The following is a 25984-nucleotide window of genomic DNA, read 5'->3' as shown; positions in this document are numbered from 1 at the left end:
GGTGGGATAGGACTTCTCGACTTTATTTTCTCCAGCATAGCGTCAATCTGCAGGCGATATCCGGACGAGCGTGAAAAGTGTCTGATAAATAATTTAAACAAACGAACCCCAGCACCAGTTGAGAAGTAGGTTGGAGTGGCTGCTAACAACAGGTGAACTAATCTGAATATCTGCAGAATGTCGCGTTTACTTTGTCCAACAATCTCCAAATAATGAGAATAGAGTTAAAGAAGAGCTATAGTTCATTCAGCGAATTGAGTGTCCGTTCCCGTTTGAGTGCCCCGTTCAAAAAATGCGCTCCTTACTTTTGGGAACGCCTTCTTCTCGAATTTGAGCAGTTTAGACACAAAGTCGCTGGAACGACTGGTTGGGATGGCTTAAGGGTTTGAGAACCTATATATCTCTTCTCATTTTAACCTCTTCAGATTCATAGTACACATATGTATGCGTACTATCTCCATTTTTCTCTAGCATTGCGCATACAGGTAGAATATAAGTTTCATAGTAAATTCTTAGGAATTTAGTTATAAGTCCCTCGGTTTGGTGTTGCGTATTGCAGGTATTGCGCATTAGCGCAACTACCACGAAAATATTCATTTAAAGTTTGCATTATTGCCTGAGTACTTCTAAATTAATCCAACTTAACTCCCCATTTTAACATTTCCGCGTAGATTTTTACCGCCTCTGCTACTTGTGACCGAATTTAGGTATGCGGCTGCATAAGTTTGTGATCATGAATTTCAAGTGTGTTAGATTACCAGGTTTGACCGTCCGTGCCAAAATTGTGAGAGTAACTTTGGGTGCCACGTCACCGGGTGCCCAGCAGCGGAATTCTCTCCGCTCATTTCACACGTATTCACACACTCGTCCAATTAGTCGTTGTTCAAATGTCAACGAAGTAACATGAAAGAGGGTGTGTTGACTGTTCTCATATATCACCAGCACAATCTTTTTTTTTTTTGTAAACAAACCGCTTTCATGACCTCGGTTACTTCAGTCAACCGGATGATTGTTTCGAAATCCCTGAGAGCTATTTAACGGTCTGATGTTGGCCAAACCTGCATCGTATTGAATATTTCGTCAGTCACTGTAGCGTATTTCAGGCTAAAACTCTCGCCACTTATTAGGCAGCTGCTTGGTTAGGGAAAAATGTAACTACGTTTAGAGACATATATTAATTCTGATAGCCAAGCGGCGGGGGTGGTGCAGCTGTCAAATAACAAATGCTGGACATCTCTCAGTGAGATAGTGCAATATTTCGCATCCACTGTAAATGGGTGCCGGGACATAGTGATGTACAAGAGAATTATATTGCAGCGAATTAGCGGGAGAGAGCACTGCTCTCAACCTATAAGTACGAACTGCGTCGTACAAGTAGCATTGTCACTTCAGTCAACACGAGATGGTGCACAGTCTGATATGTACCACTACAAAAGCAATTTAGGCAGAATGGAACGTCAGGCGCTCAAACGCGCTACTCAATCGGTCAAGGAAAAACGTCTCTATGCTAATTGTTTTGAACGCAAGCCATTTGAAAAGATTGAATGTCCTTCATTTCGATGACTGACGAAGCTGTAAGAATGAGAAGCAGGAAGACAGACATCTGCTTTGTGACTACCCTGCGTGGGATCCCAGTAGATTTGGATACTTTGGCTTATGGTTATCGAATGTTATCGATGATTTTAGGGATTTAAGTATCAGTCAAATTAATGTCTTTGTACTCAAAACAAATTGATTTAATGAGAAGTAGCAGGTAACTTAAAACCCAAATTTTAACGTTTCGACACCAGCATTGGCACAAACTAAATTAATAAGTTATAGCTAAGAAAATATTTATTTAGGGTTATTTTGCATTTATTTTCTTGTGAATAAAACGAATTCTATTGGAAGTGCGGTAATATAGTTTTTGATTAGAGAAAGGCAGCAAAATTGAAGAATATTTCAAAAGCAGCGGAAAACATTAAGATTTTTCTTTAATCATTTAGAAATAGATGACATGATGTAAGAAAAACTTACGATCCTATGTTATTACCTTCTTTTGTCAACAAGCTGTCTTTGACAAGCCTCGTCGATTGGAATGGGCCCAAAAAACACATGGGTCCGTCGAATACGGGCAACCCTGTAGTGTGGCCCTGTTCAATTAATAGAAATTCTTTGCAAATTCTAAGAAATGCCACTCAATGAATTTGGAACTCAGTGATGCCTTTTTTCCAGATTCTCCGAAAATCGTACCATGAAGGATTCAGTAAAAGGGTTGAGTAGCATTGATACGGCCTATTAGAGGAATACAGTCTGTGCTAGAAGAAAAAAACCTTTATTTTTTTCTTGTAGCTTCAAGATATATTTCGTTCTGCTTTTTGCTGCGTAATAGTCCCACTCAAGGGCTACGACGCCAGTGCTAACTGAGGTTAGTGTTGTTCGAAACTTTCCCGTAAACGCAACCAAACAAAAATGAGTGAGAAGTACGCGAAGCGTTTTGAGGCGGTATTTTTTGCACGCATTCGAAAGGGCCGGACAAAATTATCTTACGCCGCGGCTGCAAAAGTAATTAAAAAATCAATAAAAAATTTTTGTGATGTGTGTACAAAAATGTTGATGACTTTTCCGACCGCAGCTTGAAGAGAGTGACGACAAAAAAGCAGGATAAAGTGATCTTCCAACTTTTTAAGCGGGACCCTTCTTTGTGACTACGCCAAGCACGATCAGTTCTTGCTAAGAAGGGAATAGATGTGAGTATCAACACCATCGAACGTCGTTTGAAGAAGGCGAACATATCCTACCGTCCCACATCATCAAAACCACTGCTCTCAGAAAAACCCATTGAGAAACAACAAAACAAGAAAATGGCGTTACAGTATTGGACTGGCCTTCCCAGTCCCTAGACGCCAACCCCATTGAAAATGTGTGAGGAACACGGGCGTTTCTCCGGAAAACTTCAATGCGTCAAAATGCTCGCAAACAACGTTCATTGGCGCAATGCAAACGCTAGGATGCAAGCAGTAATCAGTGTTGCAATCATTTCGAAACGCTGCTCGATTCAAATCAGCACTTGATAATTCTCTTCTTGTGCGTCGAAAATGATCTACTTGTGGATCTCTGTTATTCACTCGACGATTTCGCATTGCCAACCGAGCCGTTTCACGGGCTGCCTCGCTTTGCTCTTGCGATTGAGAAGCACGAAGTCGAGCCATACTAACGCGGCGCTCTTCACGGGCAATTCCTTGTGCTTCTTCAGTCGTTTCATTCATTCGCAATGTTTCGTATCCTTCTTGCATTACGGCTTTGTCGGGAAAGATTCGATCGTCTTGGTCGCGGCATTGATAATGATGATTCAAAGAGAATACAAATTACTGTGATTATATATTTCTGACAAAATTTATATTATCAAATTTTCTACTTAGCCATAGACAAAATTACGTTTAGCTGTCATTTGCGTTTTGTTATTTCATATCAGATACGTTATTGTTATACCACATTTTATAGTGACTTCACGGAAACGCGTTCGAATGGGATAAAAAGTATCCTATGTCCGTCTCCTGGTTCTAAGCTACCTCTCCACCAATTTTCAACCAAATCCGTTCAGCCGTTCTCGAATTATAAATAGTGTAACTAACATGTCTTTCTTTTATATACATACATATGTACATATATAGATTTCTTAATATGTTGCTTTCATTTCTTTGTGCACGTATCCTTTTTCTGGCAAGTGTATATAGAATGCTATCGATGTGCTACTATCGCTTTGGGCAGAGATATGTATACTGATTTGTGATAGAGATATACTGCAAGTCTGTATTATTTATTTTTTCCCGCTTGGAAAGAGATTCATGGCTGAAGTTCTAGTAGAGATTTGCATAACGTAGTCCAGCGTTCGATGCCTCTGGGTTTTGATTCGTTGCGATATACCGATAACTTCTTAGGGCTTATAAAGCTCAGCTTACTGCATCTGCGCCAAGGTTAAGCAATCACAAATACACCAACGGCCGCCTCATTGAATGTTCGTATCGTTCAAGTTCCCGCGACATAAAATTGAACAGACATCAGATAATTAAATATCATACTCGTAGTATGCCTTTGTTCATTGAAAGCGTTTTTTTGTGTACAATCGCTTCCAACTAAATACATTGAATTTCTAAGGTTACATTGTGTTTGCTGCAAATGTGACAAAAAATACAATAGGTTGCCTTGAAAATTTCGAGGGAAAATTCTAATTAAACAGGTGTTTGATGCTTTATGCTTTTATGAAAACATATATCGTCTGCTTGCATTTAAGTATGCCAGTGTTGGGAGGCTGAGAAAGAATAATTTTGTAGCTTTGTAGCTATTTTCAAGTTTCTTATTCTACTCTACGGTGAGAAGAAATCGTTACATACATACAAACGCACATATGAGCCAAGTACGCTGCCTTACATAAATTGGTAAAATAAAAAGAACATAAAAATTTCAGTGTCAATGTTAATTATTAAGAATTTTTGTTTTGATTTACATATTTACATGCAGATACCAAATTTTTTACAAAAAAAATATTTGTCCATATGTACCTAAGTAATGAGTACGTATCAAAGTCAAATTTTTGATAAAGACCCAATTTCAAATTTTTAGGCAGAACCAGTCACTTAAAATTTCCCTTGTAATGCTGCATCAAAAAGTAGATAAAAATAAGTGATTCATTTTATATTATGGGACAATTCCCTTACTTTTTGAATGACAAACTAAGTAGCAACGCCATTCAATAAACGCTTTTAATAAAAAATTATCAATAATAATTTGCTTGATACTCACATCCTAATATCTAATATAATTCAACTGTTCAATAAGTATTAGGTCAGTCCATAAGTTCGTGCGTTTTTTGAGGTGTTTTTAAAATTAATAAAAAAGATGTTTAAAGTATTTATTAATCAATAATATATTTTCCTTCATTATTTACAATGTCTCCTCAACGTTTAGGCAAATTTTTAATCCCTGCTCAAAAAATTGTTTGTCTTTGGAGCCAAAATACACTTCTTTTGGGGAGTCGTTCTTGTTACTCATTTGGGATTGAAGTCCACGGAAAAGGCGATAATCACAAGGGGCAATATCCGGAGAGTATGGTGGATGCGGCGTTAGCTCCCATCCGAGCACGTTCAGCTTGCTTAATGTTTGCCTTGCGGTATGAGGTCTTGCGTTGTCGTGGTGAAACAAAACTGTGCGTCTATTCACTAAAGACGGTCGATTTTTGTTGAGTGTCTCATTCAGACGTCGGAGTTAAAGACTTCAGGACGACCAGCGCGCGGGGCATCCTCCACGTCGCAGTTACCACTTCGGAATTTCGAAAATCACTTTTGCGCAGTCTTTACACTCACGGTATCCTCTCCGTGAACAGTGTTAATTTCTGCAGCAGCAGTTGTTGCATTTTTACCACTTTTATCGGACACAAGTGAAACTATGGGTAAAATACGCACATTTTTACCATTTTCATTTTTCATGCAGTTGGTGGTAGGTAGGTAAGTGGCAACGTCATACACAACTAATTCCAATTAAAGCTTTCTCCAATCTTCTGAACACACTTTATTTGATACCCATTCTTCTTCTTAATTAGCGCGATAACCACTTGTTATTAAATAAAGTTACGTTTTTTTTATTTTTTGTAACATCTATTCCGTACATGCATTATAAAAGGCTTAAAATCTTACATATACACCACCATATCTTAGATAAGTAAATAAAACTGTAAATAAGGTGGCAACTCCATTTAAAAATATTATTAGATTAGAGTCATATTTACGTTTCCATTGGTATACAATGTGGCGCAAAATTAATTACACTATCGGAAGGCTTATAATTTTGGCAAATGGCGTCGTAGGCCAACTAAAAGGTGATTTTTTAAGAGCTATAGAAAAGTTTTTCAAAAAAACACACGTGAAATTCAGAAAAATGCATGAATTTTTTATTTAAATCGATAGTACAGTCCATATAATTTAATGTTTGAAGATTATTTCATGCAAATGTTGACCGCGACTGCGCTTCAAATGGTCCATCCGCTTAGTCCAATTTTGGCATACTCTTTCCAATGTTTCGGCCGGTATCTCACATATAAATGCTTTAATGTTGTCTTCCAATGCGTTAATTGAGGCAGGCTTTTGTCTGAATAGACATGAGCTTTAACATAGCCGATCTGGGTGGCCAATTGACAGGTCCCGAACGTGAAATAAAATGTTCACCGAACTCACCTCTCAACAAGTCCATTGTTACGCGTGCAGTGTGGCATGTGGCACCGTCTTGCTGAAATCACATGCCATGCAAGTCAAGCTCTTGCATTTTGGGCAAAAAAAAGTTGGATATCATTTCACGGTAGCTCTCACCATTCACACTTACGTTACGATTCGTAGCATCTTTGAAGAAGTACGGTCCAATGATACCTCCAGCCCATAAATCGCACCAAACTGTGACCTTTTCTGAATACATTGGTAGCTCTTGCAATTCTTCTGGCTGATCTTCACTCCGAAATCGACAATTCTGCTTATTTACGTACCTATTGATTCAAAAATGAGCTTCGTCACTGAACACAATTTTTCGATAAAAAAGTGGATCTTCGGCCAACTTTCCAAGAGCCCATTCCCCAAAAATTCTGCGTTGCGGTATGTCGTTCGGCTTTAATTCTTCCACCAGCTGTAGTTTGAAAGGCTTCACACCTATGTAAATCTTTTCGTAAAATTTTCCACGTTGTTGAGTAACAGAGGCCCAACTTCTGCGAACGGCGACGAATCGATAATTGATGGTCATCATTAACACTGGCCGATACTGCTGCGATATTGTTGTCCAATAATGTAAATTGGGTTCTAAATTTAGTCACAGTAGCTCGAATAGCCGCTTCAGTGGGTCGATTAAACTGACCATAAAATGGAAGAAGCGCGCGATAAACTTTCTTAACAGAACACGCATTTTTATAATAAAATGCAATGTCTGCACTCCCCTCTGCTTAATGACAGGAGGGTTTGCTACAGTCGATCGGACACGACAGGTAACATCAGTTTAGTCCATCTGCAACCGATATATGTACATACATACATATATACGAGGTGTGTTAAAAAAATAAGGCGAATTTTCAAATTTCGCGAGCTGCGTACATTCGAGTTTCGATTATTATTTTTTTATGTTGGTACACTCGTCTCGAAGATATGTTCACGGCATAAATAAGGCAAGTGTTTTGGGTGCTCGGCAATTTTTTGCTATAGAAAAAAATGAATCAAAGAAGTTGCATAAAATTTTGTGTAAAAAATGGAATTAAGTGCTTTTCGCAGAAGGCGAGAAGATGTGAATAACGACGCTCACTCTGGACGCCCTGAACGGATGGTTATGACATCGAAATCAAAGCCTTAAAAAATAATCTATTTCAATTATGTTTCAATTTATAATAATAATATATAAATCCTTGTACCTAAGCATAATTTTTATTCAGCTACATCCACACATACATACATATAAAAAGAGAAACAGGCCTACCTAACATACGTAAGTACGCCGCATGTGCTGTTATTTGTATGATAGAAATATCTACTACATATAAAATTAAACAATGATAAGCAAATATGTATGTATTTAGCGCAGCTGAAGACGTTGAATCAATAGAAAAAGCACTTCTGACAATTAAGTTCCAGCTGAATTTATTTAAATGTTCTGAAAGCAGGCCAGCACATCATTTACTGATGTCAAATAGAATACGGAAATCCCAACATGAGATCTTGTGACGCAGGTGGCAATGCCAGTAAATACGAAAGCGGGGGCACTACTTACACAAAACGCAGAATTTTATTCCTATAAAGGTTATATTTATCAGCTTAAAGGAATCGCGTCAGATATAGACTCATATGTATGTATGTATGTGTCAATTGCTTGCACGCCTTTATTCGAATTCCAGAAGGGCACTAAACTAAATAAAAATGCCTCTTCTTTTGCGGAATTCTTTTATGCGATTTTGATCATGCACATAGGCTTGTTTAGGAAGCCCGCATATACTGACAAATAACGTGTATGGATGTAAAGGGGGCAACAAGATCTACCTTAACTCTTCACATCCAGATGTTAGTCAGTGTTTTGTGTTTAGAGTGAGCTTTTACAATTCGGGGATTCTCCTTGTACATGATACTCACCATCGACAAGTCACTATTACATTTTGAGTTTCGCATTGAATGGTATAACCGCAATTGTTTTGAAATTGAATTCTATTTAAGTGGTGTTTTGTTCATTTTTATAATGAGTAGCGAGTTTAAATTTTACTGATTTCAAGTTCCAGTTGGTTGGTTGGTTAGAGTGGTGATTCATCCAGAATCCAACTAGCGTCGTTTCATGATTATTAATGTCGAAGATTGATTTAGGTTGTAGGGGGGCCATAACGTCCTGCTGAATTTACACTTCGTCTGGTCTCTCCATCAATTGCATTCTTGACCGCACCTAATGGTGTGAATACCAGTACTGCAAGAACGCTATTCATAGTAGATCCCCCTCTAGCCAGTTCATCGGCTTTTTCGTTACGAGGTGAGGCTATTCCTACTTTGCTCCACCACTTTAGAGGTTGTTATAGCCGCGTCCAGTGCCTGGATTGCAGCTTGCCTATCCGAAAGAATAGCGATATTGCCCTTAAAAGAGAAATCCGTGATTAGTAGCCTACAAGCTTCCCCAATTGCCAGTACTTCCGCCTGGAAGACACTGCTGGTATTAGGGAGACGCACAGAATTTTCAATTCCAAGTCTATGAGAATATATACCAGCTCCAACACCACAATCCATTTTAGAACCATTTATATAGACTGTAGGGTCGAAAATTTTTAGTCAGAATTCCTTACTCCTCCTGAGATAGAAAGAGAGTGGCAAAATTCCTATTGATTGTAGTCAGCCCTCTCTGAGGCGTGCTTAGCTTGTCGCAATAATAGGCTGGCATGACCGTCGGTGTTTTCTTTCCAGCGACCCGCTTTAAAAAAAAAAATAAATAATTGGCGCGTACACTTCTGTTAGGTGTTTGGCCGAGCTCCTCCTCCTATTTGTGGTGTGCGTCTTGATGTTGTTCCACAAATGGAGGGACCTACAGTTTCAAGCCGACTCCGAACGGCAGATATTTTTATGAGGAGCTTTTTCATGGCAGAAATAAACTCGGGGGTTTGTATCTAGGTATGTAGGTATGTAGATCTTGACTTTAGTTGGTGTTTCTGTTTGGCGCCCGAGAGAGAAACGAATGGCGCGGTTTGTTGAACCACACCGAAATTAATGTATGTATTCCTATCGATCAATATTATATCTACCAATATTCAGGTTATAACCCTAATTTCCTTCAAAAGCTTGATCTAAAACTTTGATTTTGACGACAATCTCGATGAGGCTCAAATACAACTGCATAAAATACAAGTGTGACCTTATTTTGAGTGTATATAATTATATAAGTATATTCTCGAATTCCCTTCTAAGTAGAAAACCTATCTTTAGACAGAGTACTCATAAATATATACACATCCATATATAAGTATATACGCCCTGTATGTATATATACATAATAATGTACTTGCATGGAAAGAAATAATTTACTATGAAATGTGGGAAAAGTAATTGGATTTTCCATCGGCTTCATTAATCTACTCGGGAATCATACAAATGTTACAGTTTCACCTTTGAACAAAAGTGAATTACCGCGCGAACGCATCGGAAATGCAAATGCATAGAGGACTTCCAAATGCAAATAGCAAAGTGATAAATAATTTTCATTGAAATGGTTACTTTTCTCACATGTATGTGTGTGTGTGCATACGTGCATATGTATATACTTAGCAATAATTAAGGGGTTGAGCGGTAACGGGGTAAAATGGTACGTTAAAATGAGCCACTGATGGACTGTCAGCCCACTTGTGGGTGGTAGCGAAACCACACCAAGGTCGGAGGGGTTGGGGTGCAATCGTGACACACTTTTTAGCTTAAAGTGACAGCTAAAATTGTTCATAAGTACAGAGTAGTTTGAAGTGGAAATATATGATTTGAACAAAATGATAAATCATTAAAAACGCAATGATTTTATTTTGATATTGAGATTTATTTTTTTTAATAAATGTGTAAGTAGAGTTTTTAGAAAAATATTTTGGCTAAGGAGCAAAAATGAACACTTTTTTATTGAAATAACTTAAAAGTAAAGGAATAATCTAAATAATTTCTCTAGGGCTTGATTTAGTGCTTAGATTCGTATTACTTCCAGTTGCGGATTGGATAGATAAATAAGATAGCTTGAAAACTATATTTATGTCTGGAAAAACTCCAGCTTTTGGGTGTATTAAAAAAAATATTGGTGAAATTGGTTTGTGTCTCTTAAACGTCAATATATCAGAATTACACGATCGCCTTCGTTAAAAAATAGTTAATTTTAAGATCAAATCTCTTGGCTGTGCAGGTAAGATTTCTCTGATCTGGGTTTCAGGAAATAAGAACATAGAGGGCAATCAAATTGCTGATGAGCTTGCTAGGAAGGGCACTGAATTGGCCTCAGAGACCACCTTCCCGGTCATCGGCATCCCCCCTGACAGTTGTTAAAGGGGAACTGTACAAATTATTTCTCAGGAAAGCGCAGAAAAGGTGGAGCTCTATTTGTTCATGTGCTATTTCGAAAACCCTTTGGCTCCAGTACAATATACGAAGGACTCAGAAAGTCGTGGGGACTCCTCGTCATTAAATTTCCAAACTCTTAGCTGTGTTTACCGGTTACTGGATGATCGACACACACGCGGAAAAGCGCGTTTGGTTTACCATTTAATCCCCATTGCAGAAGCTGTAAATGTCCGGGTTTGGCAGCTAGTCGACTAAGGCCACTGGGTGCTCCTTTCTTTGACAGCCTGGGGCAGTGCGCCAACCTAAATCCCATCAATCTTCTCCATTATATCAACAGCTCTGACTGGCTGTAGATATCTGCCTGTTGGAGATCTCATAATGATATCAAAACGGCGCTTCAGTGCTACTTGAGGAGTGCCAGGCTCGCATTTCAACCATTGCACCTCCCTACCTAAGTAACTATTATAGATCTGCCAACCACTTTTCTATTTCATTTCTCGAAGGTATTTGAAACTCTTTTTCATTTACATTTTCACCTATTACCTATTTTTATGTTGATTTATAAATCGACAAAGAGTCACAGCTGATGATCTACGAGTCAAAATACACTTTTCAAAACGAATTTATTTGAACATAACGACGGCTTGCATTCAATACCGTTTATCTGCAACTTTGTCGAGATAGAGTTTTGGTGGTGTCTTAAGCTCTGACTTAGATGCCTTTCATGTTTCTAAATTAGTTATCAGCGGCCCAAAGTAGAATTTTCGTAAACTGAAAAACGGGGGACGCATTGAACTTAGATCAGCCATCGCAAAAATATGCGCAAGCACTTCAAATTTTTGTTAACCGCTGGCTGCGTAAAATCATGCGCATATTTTGGCCGAATATTATTCAAAACACAATGCTTTGGCAAGCCACAAAGCAGCCACAAACCTATTGTAAAGGAACTTAAGTGTAATGAAATTCGCAGTGCCGCCTCCGCAGAGGAAGATCGTCTAACACATGGAGAAGTATTATCGAGGTGGAAAAGACGAACAAAACTTGCAGTGAAGTTAAAATACTAGCGCAAAATCGGGGCCAGAGGAAACAATTTGTTAAGGCGCTATGTTCCATATCGGAATGAAAAGGTCAAATATATACACCACACAAATAAATTTCTTTAATTTTTATTATCAGTTTAGTGCTAACAATTTATGTTTTTAATATTTAAACTTTTAATAATAAATATTTCAAAAATACCCAGAAATAAGCAAAGCTTTCACAAGACTTAAATTAATTATAAAAAAAAGTAAAATCTATAGAACGAAAAAAGTAAAAGACCAATGTTATTATATTTAAAATAAACAAATAGAATACTTGGCGTTAGTTTATAATTTGGAGCTTAGCCATTTGCGTTGGATCCTCCTTTGATTATAACTGTTTGAAGTTGTCGAATCATCGATTTGATTAAATTTTTTATAATATTTTACTTAATTTTTGATCTTTCGACATTAATCGCACTTCTCAGGCTGTTAGAGCTGTCTTCCAGTTTTGAAAACCGATTGGGAAAGTAATGCCCATACATTTTCGATTGGATTAAGGTCAGGGCTGCAAGCAGACCATTCTACTCGTAAAATTGATATTTTTTCGCTGCCAGAAACTCTTTTGTGGCTTTGGAAGCATGAACGGCTGCGTTGTCATGCTGGAAAGTCCACTCCTCATCGAAATTGTCATCAAAAAATAATAATAATAATAAGTACTTCGTCTAGAAATTCTATGTACTCGACACTATTCATTTTTGTGGATATAAGCCATATAGGCGTTTTGCCTCTGACGCTAATGGATACCCAATTACGAAATAATTCCGAAATTATGAGTAATTTTCTCCTCCCTTTTCTTCCTTTTTTTACCAATACATTTGGGAATCATCTAAACCGTCCAGATTGAATTTCTTTCATCGGAAACAGTTACTCTTTCCCATTCATCTTCCCAAATTTGTTATTTTTCTGCAAATGTCAATCTGACCTGTTTGTGTCGTGTGGTTAACTTAAGTGTAGGTAGGTAGGGAGGTGCAATGGTTGAAGTGCGAGTCTGGCACTCCTCAAGTAGCACTGAAGCGCCGTTTTGATATCACTATGAGACCTCCAACAGGCAGATATCTACAGCCAGTCAGAGCTGTTGATATAATGGAGAAGATTGATGGGATTTAGGTTGGCGCACTGCCCCAGGGTGTGTACCTAAGTTAAGGTACTCGTTTGACATATTCTAGACAAGAATTTGCTTACAAAATTTGCTCATGGGGTAGTAACTTCAGCAGGGCTACTTGTTTTATTTATGGCGGAACGATTGATTTCCCGAGCATCTCTAGCACTAAGCTTTGGCTTTCTACCACTTCTTTTGGTACATCCGTATTTCAAATGGAAGTAATGCAAAGCCACAGTTTTGCTTCTTTTTAGTTTTGAAGCAATCTTTCAGATTGTAAGACCACTCTCTTTTCATGCAAACATTTGTCTCAGCTCAAATTCAGGCAAAACATATTTTTTGTTTCTTAACCAAAGCAACCACATAAACATAAGAATGAGATGAAGCTATCAAAAGCAGTTGTAATATAATAAATTTAACGTAATAACTTACATTGTACACTTTTGGTCTTATAATTATTTCGTTTTGCACGGAACAAGAATTTGCGCATTACGAAAATACCTGCAATTGAGATACGATTTTAAACATACAATCAACGCACCGATATTGGAACAGTTTTCTATTACTGCTTTAGTAGAGATCATCATAATCATCTTGGTCTTATAATTTTTTCGTGCGGTGTAGTAAACATTAACAAACAGCAGGTTTTTTAGCGAAAATCGGGTATCCGGCCTCCAGTTAGAATTTTCAAACAATCGTTTTATTTATTTTTTTCTTAATGTGCATATATTTAAGAATAAAAAATAAATAATTGGCGCGTACACTTCTGTTAGGTGTTTGGCCGAGCTCCTCCTCCTATTTGTGGTGTGCGTCTTGGTGTTGTTCCACAAATGGATTTAATTTAAGAATTTACACTGAAAATTTAATATCGTTCCGGTAAATATTTTCGAAGTTACACGCAAATTTGAAAAAAAAAAAATTGTATCCTATGTAAAGTGCTTTTCAAACTTTAAACGCGTTTTTCTCAAAAGGGTGTTCTCAAAGTCGGTGACCAACAGCTAAACCGATTAGTCTCAAATTTTAACACGACTTCTTTAGGGGGACCTCTTATCAGTGGCTTCAAAAAAGGTGTTTTTTCCCTTTTTTTTCGAGGCGAAAAAAGAGACACAAAGAAATAATCTTTTACATTTATTTGAAAGCATGATTGAAGAGTAATAAACAATTTTTTAACGTAAATAAAAAAACAAAATGGTGGGCATATGAGGGATCTCTCACAGCTTCTCGTTGCGCGCTAGTAAAACGGCGTGTAAGATTGCGGTCGTAGTTTTCACCTGAAACACAAAAGAAAAATATTGTCTTATTCAGAAGGCTTTCACGCATATAATAGACTACTCTAATAGTTATCTTTATATAGATTATCGGTTTGAAACGATAACTTTCGTCGTTTATTTTTAAATCTTACACGCCATTTTCAAAAACATGGTTTTGAGAAGACGTGTTTCAAAGTTTTCAGAAGGTAGACAGTATACTCACACGAGGGACGATACACAGACCTGTGAGGGTATATTCTCCTATAATATATCTATCGATTGCAGTAAAAAAATCGATTTTTTGAAGCCGACTGATAAGAGGCTCCCCTTAAATATTATATATTTTTTAGTAATTAATCGAAGATTTTTTCTCACCGATAAATATTTTATTTTTTTTACAATATAAACAATTTAAGGCCGAAATTTTGGTCAAAAATCGATTTTTTTTATTGAGGGAAACCACCATTTTGTCAAAAAAAGTTATTTTGCTTATTCCTTGATTAATTACTAGATTTAACATTACGTTAACGAAATCTGTTTGGTTTTTTAATTTCAGAGGATCCAGTTCAGAAGCGGAAAAACGTCTTTTTTGCGAGGAGCTCCCGAATATTAGCTGTAGCTCCTTTCCAAACGAATATGTTTACTAATATATATATATATATATATATATAATTGGCGCATACACCCTTTTTGGCCGAGCTCCTCCTCCTATTTGTGGTGTGCGTCTTGATGTTGGTCCACAAATGGAGGGACCTACAGTTTCAAGCCGACTCCGAACGGCAGATATTTGTATGAGGAGCTTTTTCATGGCAGAAATACACTCGGAGGCTTGCCATTGCCTGCCGAGGGGTCACCGCTATTAGAAAAAACTTTCTTTTAATTTTGCTCTTTCTTCGAGATTCGAACCGCCTTTCTCTCTCTGAATTCCGAATGGTAGTCACGCACCAACCCATTCGGCCACGGCGGCCGAATACAATTAAAAGATAACATAATGAGTGTACAATTTTTTAGATCAATAAATTTAAAAGTTTTCTCCGAAAAAATTATCGAAAATTCGGTTCTCTTCGGCCTTCTAACTGTTTATAACCCCTTAACAAATGCATTTCGATTTATTTTCAATTAAGCAAGACTACCTACATCAAGAAGCATATAAAGCAATGTTTCGAAGTTTGTATAAAATATTTAAAAATTTGTAAATTTTCATTTAAAAAATATTCATCAATACTCGTATGTGGTGCACAGTTCATGACTTATAAATGCAATTAAAATGCAATTTCAATGCTTCTTTCGAGATTTTTTTGGATTAGAATTTCGACTTTTTAGTAGTTCACGTGCAATATTTTGTATTCGAAAACCGCATTTTGAAAAATTTTTTCGGTCAATGTTAGACATTTCTATTGGCTAGCTGGTATTATTTGGTTTGTTGTGTCCCGTGTCGTTACCACAACAAAAGGGGGTGCTGGCCCGTTGTTCAAGCATTGGTAGGGCACTTAAAACAGTGGCATCGAAAAGCATTTGAGGTTGTGTGTGTGTGTGTGTAGAACCCAATTGAAACCATAACGCTGTCGAACACCTGTGTATAGGTCATTAAACATACATACATGCATTTGTATGTATGTATGTATGTAGGTCGGCGGCCGAGCTGACCAACAAAAATGACAGTTAATCGTTAATATTTAATGAACATTTTAGTAAATGACGGCAGATAATCTGTCTACATACTTATCGCAGGGACATTGGCGTGTGACTATAAATGTTCCAGTTCACTACAGCGAACTTTCATTTCGTTTGTATTTTTCCCAATATATGTACCTCTGTAGTGCATATGTTTAAGGGTTTTTCATGAAAATTTACGCACATTTGGTTATAGAAAAGCAAAGTGAAAACAAGGAAACCATAAGCGCATTATTTAGTTAAGCGATAATTTCTATATAAATATTTCGTATTATTACGGATTATTGGCTAAATATTTTTAATATTTTCACGTGAGTTTTGCCACAGATTTTCTAAGCTATAAACTGTTTGCTATGAAATTGTGTGCGTTTTTCAAACTTATTTAATTTTATTTGTATGCCATTCACTCACACAACCACATTAATTGTATTTACAGTTTCGCCATCGAAATCCGAAAGTTGGCTTTTTTATAAACGCAGAAGTGGCCACAGGACCAGGCCGACATGGACGCTACTACGGTTGAATGTATTACCGCTATGCCACTTAGTGCGGTTGCCAGCAACAGCAATAGCAACACTAATATGAGTTGTGGCAGCAGCAGCAGTAGTAGCAACAGTAGTGGTTATGCGAGCGCCACCACCACCCCCACCAATCCGGCATCAGCTGGCAGTCAGTATTCGGATACGCATTCCACCACACCTGTGGGCATGGTCGAGCCGACACCAGTGGCCACAATAGCTGCTGTAACGCCGTACTATAATGAAACTTTTCAACATCAACAACACCAACAACAGCCACAACTTCATCATCATCCGCCACATCAACAGTACCATCATCAAACACATTCATATCAATTGGCGGAACAATTGCAGGTGCCTTCAGCATCGCAATATAACAGCAACTATGACTCGTATGCGTACTTGGGAGGTGGCGATAGCTATCCGCAGTCTACTGGTGCCGAACGCAATTTGCTGGGCATGCGGCATACAACGGCAATCTACACCACCTTGGAAAAGCCAAGCAAGCTGCCCACGCAGACGGCAATGCAAACAAACAGCCAAACTGCCAACAACAACAATAGCAAAGTTTTTAATAGTAGCAGCAGCACCGAAAGCAGTCCGAATAATCAAAAACGTAATGGTGAAACAAGCACGTCCGCAAAACCACAAGCCACCGCCACACCATTCTACGCACAGCCGTTGCAAACTAGTGGCTCAGCCGCCTATGTGGATCCTTACAAAAACAAATTACCCATAAAATTGCCAAACCACATCATCGATTATATTAATTATAGTAATCAACCGATGGATGCTACCAACTCACCGACTTATGCGCAAAATTTTACGCAATATCACGTCGGTGGAGAGACGCCACAAGAGGTTGCGTATGGCACGAGTTCGGCGCAAATGAAACCATTACCTGCAGTCCCGAGTGCACGCGTGCCACAGCAACGTCTGGGCGTGCATTACGGCACCATCGGCAGCGCCACAAATACCAATAGCAGTAGCAGTAGTAGCAGTGGCTCTCCTTATATTGATAAGTACGATAAATATATTTACACTGCAGTGACCACAGCAACACCGTCTCCGTACTATACTTCCACACAACCCGCAAACCTATCAGCAGTGGCGTATAATGCAGTCACGTTCACGGCGACGCCACCCGCACCTTCAACCATCCCACCGCAGTACGCCGCTGAAATTCCCAATGACGCATACCGTAAGACATCCGCATCTTCGTCGTGGCACTGGAGCATGGATTATGCTAACGGAAATTGTCGTTCTCTACCACCGCCTGCCAATGGCATACCAACTGCTGCTATACCACCCACAAATGCCAGCTACGTAGCGGCAAACGCCACCGTCGCCGCAAATCGTGATATGTATTACACACCTGAGAAATATAGCAACAAATATGATAAGTATAATTCTTATTACAACCCTCACCAACAGTATATGGCGACGAACGCGGCTGGACGTAGCGTCTGGCCGAATTCCTCGCATGCCTCACCACACCTTGTAGCCGGACTAGCCGATCGTTTGCCACATCCATACTCGCACCATGCACCACTACCTCCAAGCGGCATTCCAACCGCAATAGCACCACCTACGCATCCTTCCCTCGCATATCATCATCCCTACCCGCCTTCCGCAGCTCCAGTTGCTGCTCGCCAAAATTGTTGCCCACAACCATATCAGCAACAGAATTGCTATTATGCGCGCACTGCACATCATCCTCACTTTCTTCCCAATGCCTACAATCCACACGCGCAAACCACTCCGTATGGCACTACGGGCACAACTGCTGGCAGCAACAACAATAATTCGACAGGAAAGTATGGCGTGCTTGACTATGGGCATGCCAGCAAGAGCAAGGTCAATACGAATGATCTCTATGCTGCAACACCCACCTACGATACCTCAAATATGAATTATCATTCCTACCCAGCGAGTGTTGCACACAATCAGCAATACTCAAACTCTGTGACACCAGCTGCCGTAGTTTCACATCAGCCGCTCAATCCAAATATTACAACAGGTCCACATAGTGACATCCATCCAACTGCTTACTACAACGATCTCAACATGCAGACAAGCTACGACACTTATGTGAGTCCAATTCAAGCGCCGGCGCTGCTTCAACAGCCGCGTGAAAGCTTAGTACAACGCGTTGACCATCTGCGAAATTTGCCACCGCCCTACACGCAGTCGAATACTGCGAAAAGTTCACTAATTGACTTTCGCAGATCATCAGCAACGATAAGTGATGATTGTTTTATGGCTGAGACGACGCTGACGAACTTAGATGAGCACATGGCTACAAATATGAATCACTTTGACAACAACTTTGGCCTGGACAGCGAGATGCACCCGAACGACGTAAGCATGTATAGCAAAGCTGGGACGGAAGAGAACATAGAAAAGACTGGCATCGCAGTAACACCCACCACCAAGACTTACTCAAGTTTACGTGATTTCCTCAGCACTTGGAATGAAGATGAGGAAGATTATGGCTGCACAGATGAGCGAAAGTTTGCTGAGAATGAGTCGCCGCAGGTGGTGGGGCAAGCTATGAACGTGGATGACAGTGTTAGCCGCGCTGAGGTGGCAAATAAAATGCCTTGCGCGCAAGAACTGCCGATCGCAGTCAAGCCATCAGCTGCTTATGGCAGCGATGCCGCGGAAACATATCGAACACTACCACAACCGTTGGTAGAAACTAATTTAGAATACAAGGAAACATTTAATACACGTCCAAAGGCACAAGTTGGCCTCACTAATGACAGCTCATTGGGCATGGAGACAACTCAGTATGCAAGCATAAACTTGCCTGATATTATAATCGATATAGAAAAGTCAAATGGTGCGGGGCCAACGTTGGCCAGCGCGACAAAGTCGAACGACTTCAATGTGAAAACAGACATTAGGGATGCTACCTACGATAGTTTCGATGTTGAAAAAGAACTTGATGAACTCGAAAGCAAAAAGATGAAGCTATCAGGAAAAACACCGGGCATGGCACCCATACGCACAGGTAGTGTTATAATGAGAACCGAAAATGAAACGCTGGAAATGACAGAACCAGAAGGAACGTTCGAAAAAGTCATCGAGAATGCAACAAATGAGTTGGAAAGTCGCAAAACAATGGAAAACTGTGCACTCGTACATATTTCACCGAGTAACCTGACAAAGGAGCGAGTGGAAGAAACGCTCATCTCCTCAGTCTACAAAAGTGAGCTTAACTTATCAGCCGTCCAAGCTAAACTAGATAGTTTATATGATAGAGGTATGGAGAGCGACAACACAACAAGTTCAAATGGCTCTACATTTGAGAAAGAATATGAAACATTTATAAATAAAATCGGAAGCGAGTTCGACTTTAAGGCAGCTTGCAGCAATGAGAGCAATAGTGCTGTATTTGATGCAAGTATCCTACCAAATACGCCGAATGAAGCAACAACGGATGCAGAAAATGCCACCAATATTACTAAAATGAGCGACGAAGAACTCTCAAATGGCACGAACAAAACATCTGCCAATCAAAGTTTGCAAAGCGATCTTGAAATAGCACAAAAAATTAAATGTTTTTCAAAATTCTATAAACGCAAACGAAAATATTCTGAGTCAGCGAAAGATGACGAGAAAAGTAAAGTACATGAGCATGCACAGATCATAGACAAATGTAAGAATTTTCCCATAAACTATACAAAACGCTGTAAAAAAAGAAAGGAAAAGAAAATTTTGCTGAAAGCCATAAAGCCGCGAAAACCAAGAACCTATACATTCTACCAAAGGACCTTACGCTCTTTACGCCGTCATCATACCACCAGACTTCAACGACTGTATACAACCACACTGATACAACAACAAATTGCCACTCGGTTGAAAACCCATTTACCATCAAACAAGGGAAACAGCGTGCAGCAATTGTCCGGTGAAGTGAAACCTGACTCAAAATTTTTCAATCCCAAAAGTCTGAAATGTATTTGTGTATGTTTCGTCAATTCCGAAATATTTCAAATTAAACTTTTAAACGGTGCAGCATTTAAGCAGGGATTTGTTGAGCACGAAATTATGAATACAACTCCGAAAAATCAAAGTGGTATTCCGCTTGAAGTGCTGGAAGAAAAAGCCGATATTAAACTTTCAAACCAAACTGAAGAGATTGAGAATGTAGGAGAATCTCGCTCATCAGTTGTGAAAGATATTTTTGATGAAAATGTGCTAGGTGCAGTTGAGGAAGAAGCCCAGATTGAACTTAACAACAAAGACAACAGGAATGAGGGAGAAATTGAGACTGCCAAGCAAGCTGAAAATGTCCAATCTGCGGAAGAACGTCAAAGGCCAAGCGCTGATTCCGATTTCATTGATGTGAAAGGAGACATTGAAGTAAACAAAGCTTGGCCAAATATGCTGGAAATGCAGTCGGCGGCTGAAACAAGTGATAGACAAACGAATTTGTTAGATGTTTCCAATAATATGTCAGCATATGTATTTGAAGATGATGGTGCGGAAACTAAAATAACTGCTAATTTTGTACCAAATATAAAACGAGATAACAACTTAAGCGATATCGAAGACAAAAGTTCTGCACAACAGTTAATCGCAGAGCGCGTACTTGATCAGGATGTTGATGATTTTGGTGAAATGACGCACACAGAAACGGAAATTTCAGCGAATTCACCAGCAGCGCGTGATCAAGATATTCGAACGGTAAATGAAGTTCATGATGGAATTAAAAATGTGATAGTCACATCAATAAACGACGACGTGCCGCTTGGCAACTCAAACTCATCTCCAAAAATAATAGAAATACTGGAGCAACAAAATAGTGGAGTTGAAAACGTTGAAAGCGAAGTAACTGAAACAACGGCATGCAGATATTCGAATAAAACTGAGGAAAATCGGGCTAGTCTTATCGAAGAAAGCTCGAATTTGTGCGCTGATGATCTAGTTGAGCAATTTTCTGTATATTCTGAAACGTTTAATAGCCCAGCGTCTAAAGAGACTATTGAGAGAATTGAAGATGTGGATGCTAAAATAGACAACCTAGCATGCGCAACCAAATTTGAGGAGACTTCTGTAAACCAAACCGAAGAAAATGTGAATAGCTTCTCAGTGGACATACGCAAAGAATTTGCTGTAAACTCAGACGCAATTACCACGACGGCGACTAAGACTACAGCTGAAACAAAGATAGAAATTGGTGATTCCAAAGTTGTTGCTCCGACATTTTCATCCAACGATAAGGAAACTGCGATACACCAAATTGAAGAAGATATGAATTCTCTGAATTCTCCCCATACACCGGCGATTAGCAGCCCGGCGGCTGAAGAGGGCAATTGGAATTCCTTAAGTCCAATCGAAACTGAAAATATTAATTGTCCAACAAAAGATCTGCGTGAATCAACTACTGCGCAAAATGAGGGGTATAGATTAATAGATCAAGATTTGGATACATATGAAAGAGGAAAAAGTGTCGATATGTTTGGAGCGAGAAAATCTGCTGAATATTTCACAGCTTCATCAAAAAATTATTTCAAAAAGTCACCGGACTTCGATGTTGATTCCACAGACAGCAACTCATCGTGTAATTCAGATGCATCCACTTCATCTTCTGATCATAGATCAGTTACGTCGTCGTCATCCTCCTCCAGCTCCTCCTCTGATGAGGATACGCAAAGTAGTACGACAACGGCACATAGCGATTTCGATGAAATGAAGGAGTTAGAAAAAGAACTCTCCCAGCATCAAACAGATGAACCGCGCAATCTACAAGCCACGGAAATAGAGAAAAAGACTGAAGCAGAGCCCCATACTCAGGAAAACTATATCAAGACCTTGAAAGAAATATTAGAAAGCGATAGTGATGTGCATGATGAGGTGGTAACAAACAAGGACGTTCAAGAAAATTTAGAAAATCATGAAGTAGCACATGCCAACGATGATGCACAAACTTCGGAGCATGAAACAGCTGAGTCCATGCGAGCGCCTGTTAAAGTTGGCAAGTCATTGCAAGAAAATTATGCAGTAGCGCCTGCCAACGATGATGCACAAATTTCGGAGCATGAAGAAGCTGAGTCCATGCGAGCGCCTGTTAAAGTTGGCAAGTCATTGCAAGCTAAGGATAGCATTCTATTGATTGGTGGTGAATCAACCGTTACAATGCCTGCGAGAATGTCTGACAGCGTTGATTTCGAAGTGGTGAATGCAACGAGCGGGGTCGTAGGATGTTATAAGTCATATGAAATCGAATGTTTGGAGCATAAATTGGAAGAAGAAGAAGAAGAGAATAAATCGCAAACCAAATATTTAATTAGTGGTGAGAGTGAAGTGCCGAGTTTAAAGAAACTAGTGTTTGACTTTTTGGAGAGAGAAAATACCATTGAAGATCATTCAATGATTAACCGAACTGAGGACGAGTTAAATAGTAAAATACCAAAGCTAAGTGACCTTTGTAAAATTGCCTTAAGTAGTTCCTTTGAAATTAGCGCCACCACCAACACAAACCAAAACGTTCCAGAAACACTGGAGCGCGAATTGAGCGTTGAAGAAGCTTTAGCGGAAATGTTTCGACAATCTGGAGTCCCTTCAGATCTCGAAGATGGCGATATGGAAGAGAAAGAAGCTCAAGATGTAGTACTAATTAATCTAGAAGAAATTTTAGTTAACGATAGTGATTTATATGTTTTGCAATGTGATATGAATGAAAATGTGCTGAGCGTTGTGGCGCATGCGCAAGCGCAGCCAACCGATACGCCTATGGCCGTGTACGAGAGTATAGATAATATTGTGGAAAGCGGCGATGAGACGGGCGAACCATTTAAAGAAGTCATGCAATTAGAAAGCCCTCAACAAGAAGTGGCAGGGACTATAGAAACGACAGATTTCCTTGGACCTTTCGTGAACATAGACGGGGGTATGGCAGAGAATACAAGCGTTGAAACGGAGATTTCTTACACTACCTACCCACAAACTCTACCGACTGAATTTATCGCAGCCGACATGATGACCGCTAACGAACAGTCCATAACCGTTGATTCACTTAGTGATACACAATTCGATTTTCCCGCCATACATCACGAAGAAATCGTCTCACACAATCATAGGCGCCTCAAGCGACAGGTATTGTACAATAGTTTGCGTGAAAAATATGTGTTGAAAAGAGTAAATTTTAGGCCCCATCATGGCAATCGTATATTAAAGAAATATATACACCGTTGGATATTGCAATGCCTGATAGCCAGGTTCAGGGAGCGCGAGTTAAGAAAGGTCCATATGTATGTGACGGAGTAGAAGGTGAACAGGCGAATAAGTAGGCATGTAACTGAACGGCTATTCAGAGCCCAAGCCTGAGTACATTAGCGATTTTCTAATGTATGGCCTAACTATTGGAACAAATGAAATGGGTCCGAACACGAAGGGGTGACGAACGAGAATGCAAATTTTAGTTCTGACTTTTGGGAGTACTGCCTTAAGGTTTCGAATACATTTTTTGTATACCCCGTACATACTATCATACATACTTACATATTTCACGCGCGCTATGTAAGCCATAAATATGCAGAGTGATAATGCGATATCTTACTTGTACACAAGACCTAGGCACGGCGCGCGCATATCAGCTTGTTTTTATGGCATAGTTTCGTAATTAAAATATTTAAATCCCACGTGCCGGCACATTTTCAATGTTTCCTTTCCTACTAGTAAAAGACACAGAGAATAAACTTATATAAACAACTTACATACAAACACACATACACACATTTGCACACCTTTTGTTTGCCATTGGAAATCTTGTATTGTACGAAGAATCTCATAAAGTAAAAGTCCTACGAAAATATTTTTAAATGTGTATATGCAATTTTTTTTATCACAGTTCATTGTTTGGTTTAACTGCTGCTGTAAAAAAATATTGTATGGTTAAGTGCAAAATATTGTATTGTTTTATTGTTTAATGTAGTGGAAAATGCTAGTATTTTTGTTTGTAAATGTAGTCTACTTTTAATTGTAAATATTTTTAATATATATATTTTTTTGGTATAATATTTTAATTGTCATAACCAAAACAAAAGATAAAAATCGATATTTTTGTTCGCTTGAGTGCATTTAAAAATGGCACAGCTCTCCGACTGTTTACTTATATTTATACATCTACTTATATTATTGGCACGTATGTATGTGTAGCTTATTTTTATTGGAAAAAAAGTTAATTGTTATGGATATTGAACTGCGTGTATTATCGTCTAGGGAATCGGATTTTTGCGTTTTAAGCAAATGGCATTGGTATAAAATTACATTTTCCATTAGTTGTTATTTCCCCATATTTTGTAACTGCATGCATACATATGTACCATACATACATACATATACAAGTACATGTGTTATATGTATTTAGTATTTAGAACCGTTTATTGTGAAAAATAATGCGTTGCTTTGTGGAAAATTGAGCTTTTGGTATTACATACAAACTTATTTAGGCATAATGCAATTTTGAAAATTAAAGGGTCTTTCAAAAATGACGCATAGGTGACAGTGGTGAAGAATTCCTAGAGGGTACTTTTTTATTGCATCTCTGACATTTGTCACTTAGAGAGAGATGCACAATTTTACGCAATGCAACAATAACACGTTGAAATTATTGAAACTTAATACTAAAATGGGCGATCTTTAAGAACAACATAACGCAAAATTCGTGATTTTTTGCTGGAAATAACCAGCCGAATGAGTCGACAATTCAGAGGTTGGTAAAAAAATTACAAGAAACTGGTTCTATTGAGGATCTCAGAAAAATCATTACATACATACATACATAATTGGCGCGTACACCCTTTTTGGGTGTTGGGCCGAGCTCCTCCTCCTATTTGTGGCCTGCGTCTTGATGTTGTTCCACAAATGGAGGGACCTACAGTTTCAAGCTGACTCCGAACGGCAGATATTTTTATGAGGAGCTTTTTCAAATACACTCGAAGGTTAGCCATTGCCTGCCAAGGGGCGACCGCTATTAGAAAAATGTTTTTCTTAATTTTGGTGTTTCACCGAGATTCGAACCTACGTTTTCTCTATGAATTCCGAATGGTAGTCACGCACCAACCCATTCGGCTATGGCGGCCACATCTACTAAAATGTACTTTTTGGATTCCCTTTTAATTTTCCTTAAATCTACCAGATCTCCGAAGAAATCTGAGTAGATCTTGTGGTGCCAAGGTGGTCGCCTCTTAACACATCAGTGCCAAAGACCTCAAACCAGATTCGAGCGAAGCCGGGGCAGACGCACAGGAAGTGGTTCGCCGTCTCATTCTCCTCTTCACAGGTAACATCGGTTTAATCCATCTGCAGCCCCTCTCAGCCTGACAAGTTCGCTTGTGGGTTATAGTAACCCATTTGCTAACCGTGGCTTTGATGGCTGCAGAAGGGAGCGGCAGAGCGGGCTGGGGGCCAAAGAAGTTGGACTCAGAGCCCATCCTAGCTAAGGAGTCAGAGGTCTTGTTACCCACGATACACATCGTGTCCCGGGATCTATGTTAACATCAGGCTATTATGTCTACCAACATAGTTCAGCCTGGATTTACATGACTCGACTAACCCTGATGTGGTTGGGGGGCTGTCTAAGGCCATGAGCGCAACTTGGCTATCGCTGCAGACACATATAGATCTGCCTCTTCATCTTTTTTCCACAACAAAGTTCATCGCTTCTTGAACAGCATACACCTCCGCTTGAAACACAGATGCATGCATTCCAAGAGCAAATTGCAGTTTTGTCCTGCTCTGGTGAAATGGCGCCACTTATTTACTCTTCGAAGATGAAAATGAAAGAGCT

General features: G+C 39.1%; 1 protein-coding gene across 2 annotated transcripts in view; it reads left to right on the top strand.

The window, feature by feature from the left end:
* The window catches only part of LOC129248077 (serine-rich adhesin for platelets-like), a 63180-nt gene extending 39094 nt beyond the window's left edge, over positions 1 to 24086 (top strand). The window contains exons 2-3 of one of the 2 annotated variants that reach the window (XM_054887511.1): positions 16101 to 23289; positions 23343 to 24086. In XM_054887511.1, the coding sequence (XP_054743486.1) occupies positions 16168 to 23289; positions 23343 to 23483 (7263 nt within the window). In that variant the 5' untranslated portion in view covers positions 16101 to 16167 and the 3' untranslated portion in view covers positions 23484 to 24086. Of the gene's footprint in view, positions 1 to 16100 lie in introns of both variants that reach the window. The other variant, XM_054887510.1, reaches the window with a different exon arrangement.
* The last annotated feature ends 1898 nt before the right edge of the window (positions 24087 to 25984 follow it).

The sequence above is a fragment of the Anastrepha obliqua genome, chromosome 5 (genome assembly GCF_027943255.1).
Source record: "Anastrepha obliqua isolate idAnaObli1 chromosome 5, idAnaObli1_1.0, whole genome shotgun sequence".
Classification (NCBI taxonomy): domain Eukaryota; kingdom Metazoa; phylum Arthropoda; class Insecta; order Diptera; family Tephritidae; genus Anastrepha; species Anastrepha obliqua.
This window is presented reverse-complemented; position numbering and strand designations above follow the sequence as displayed.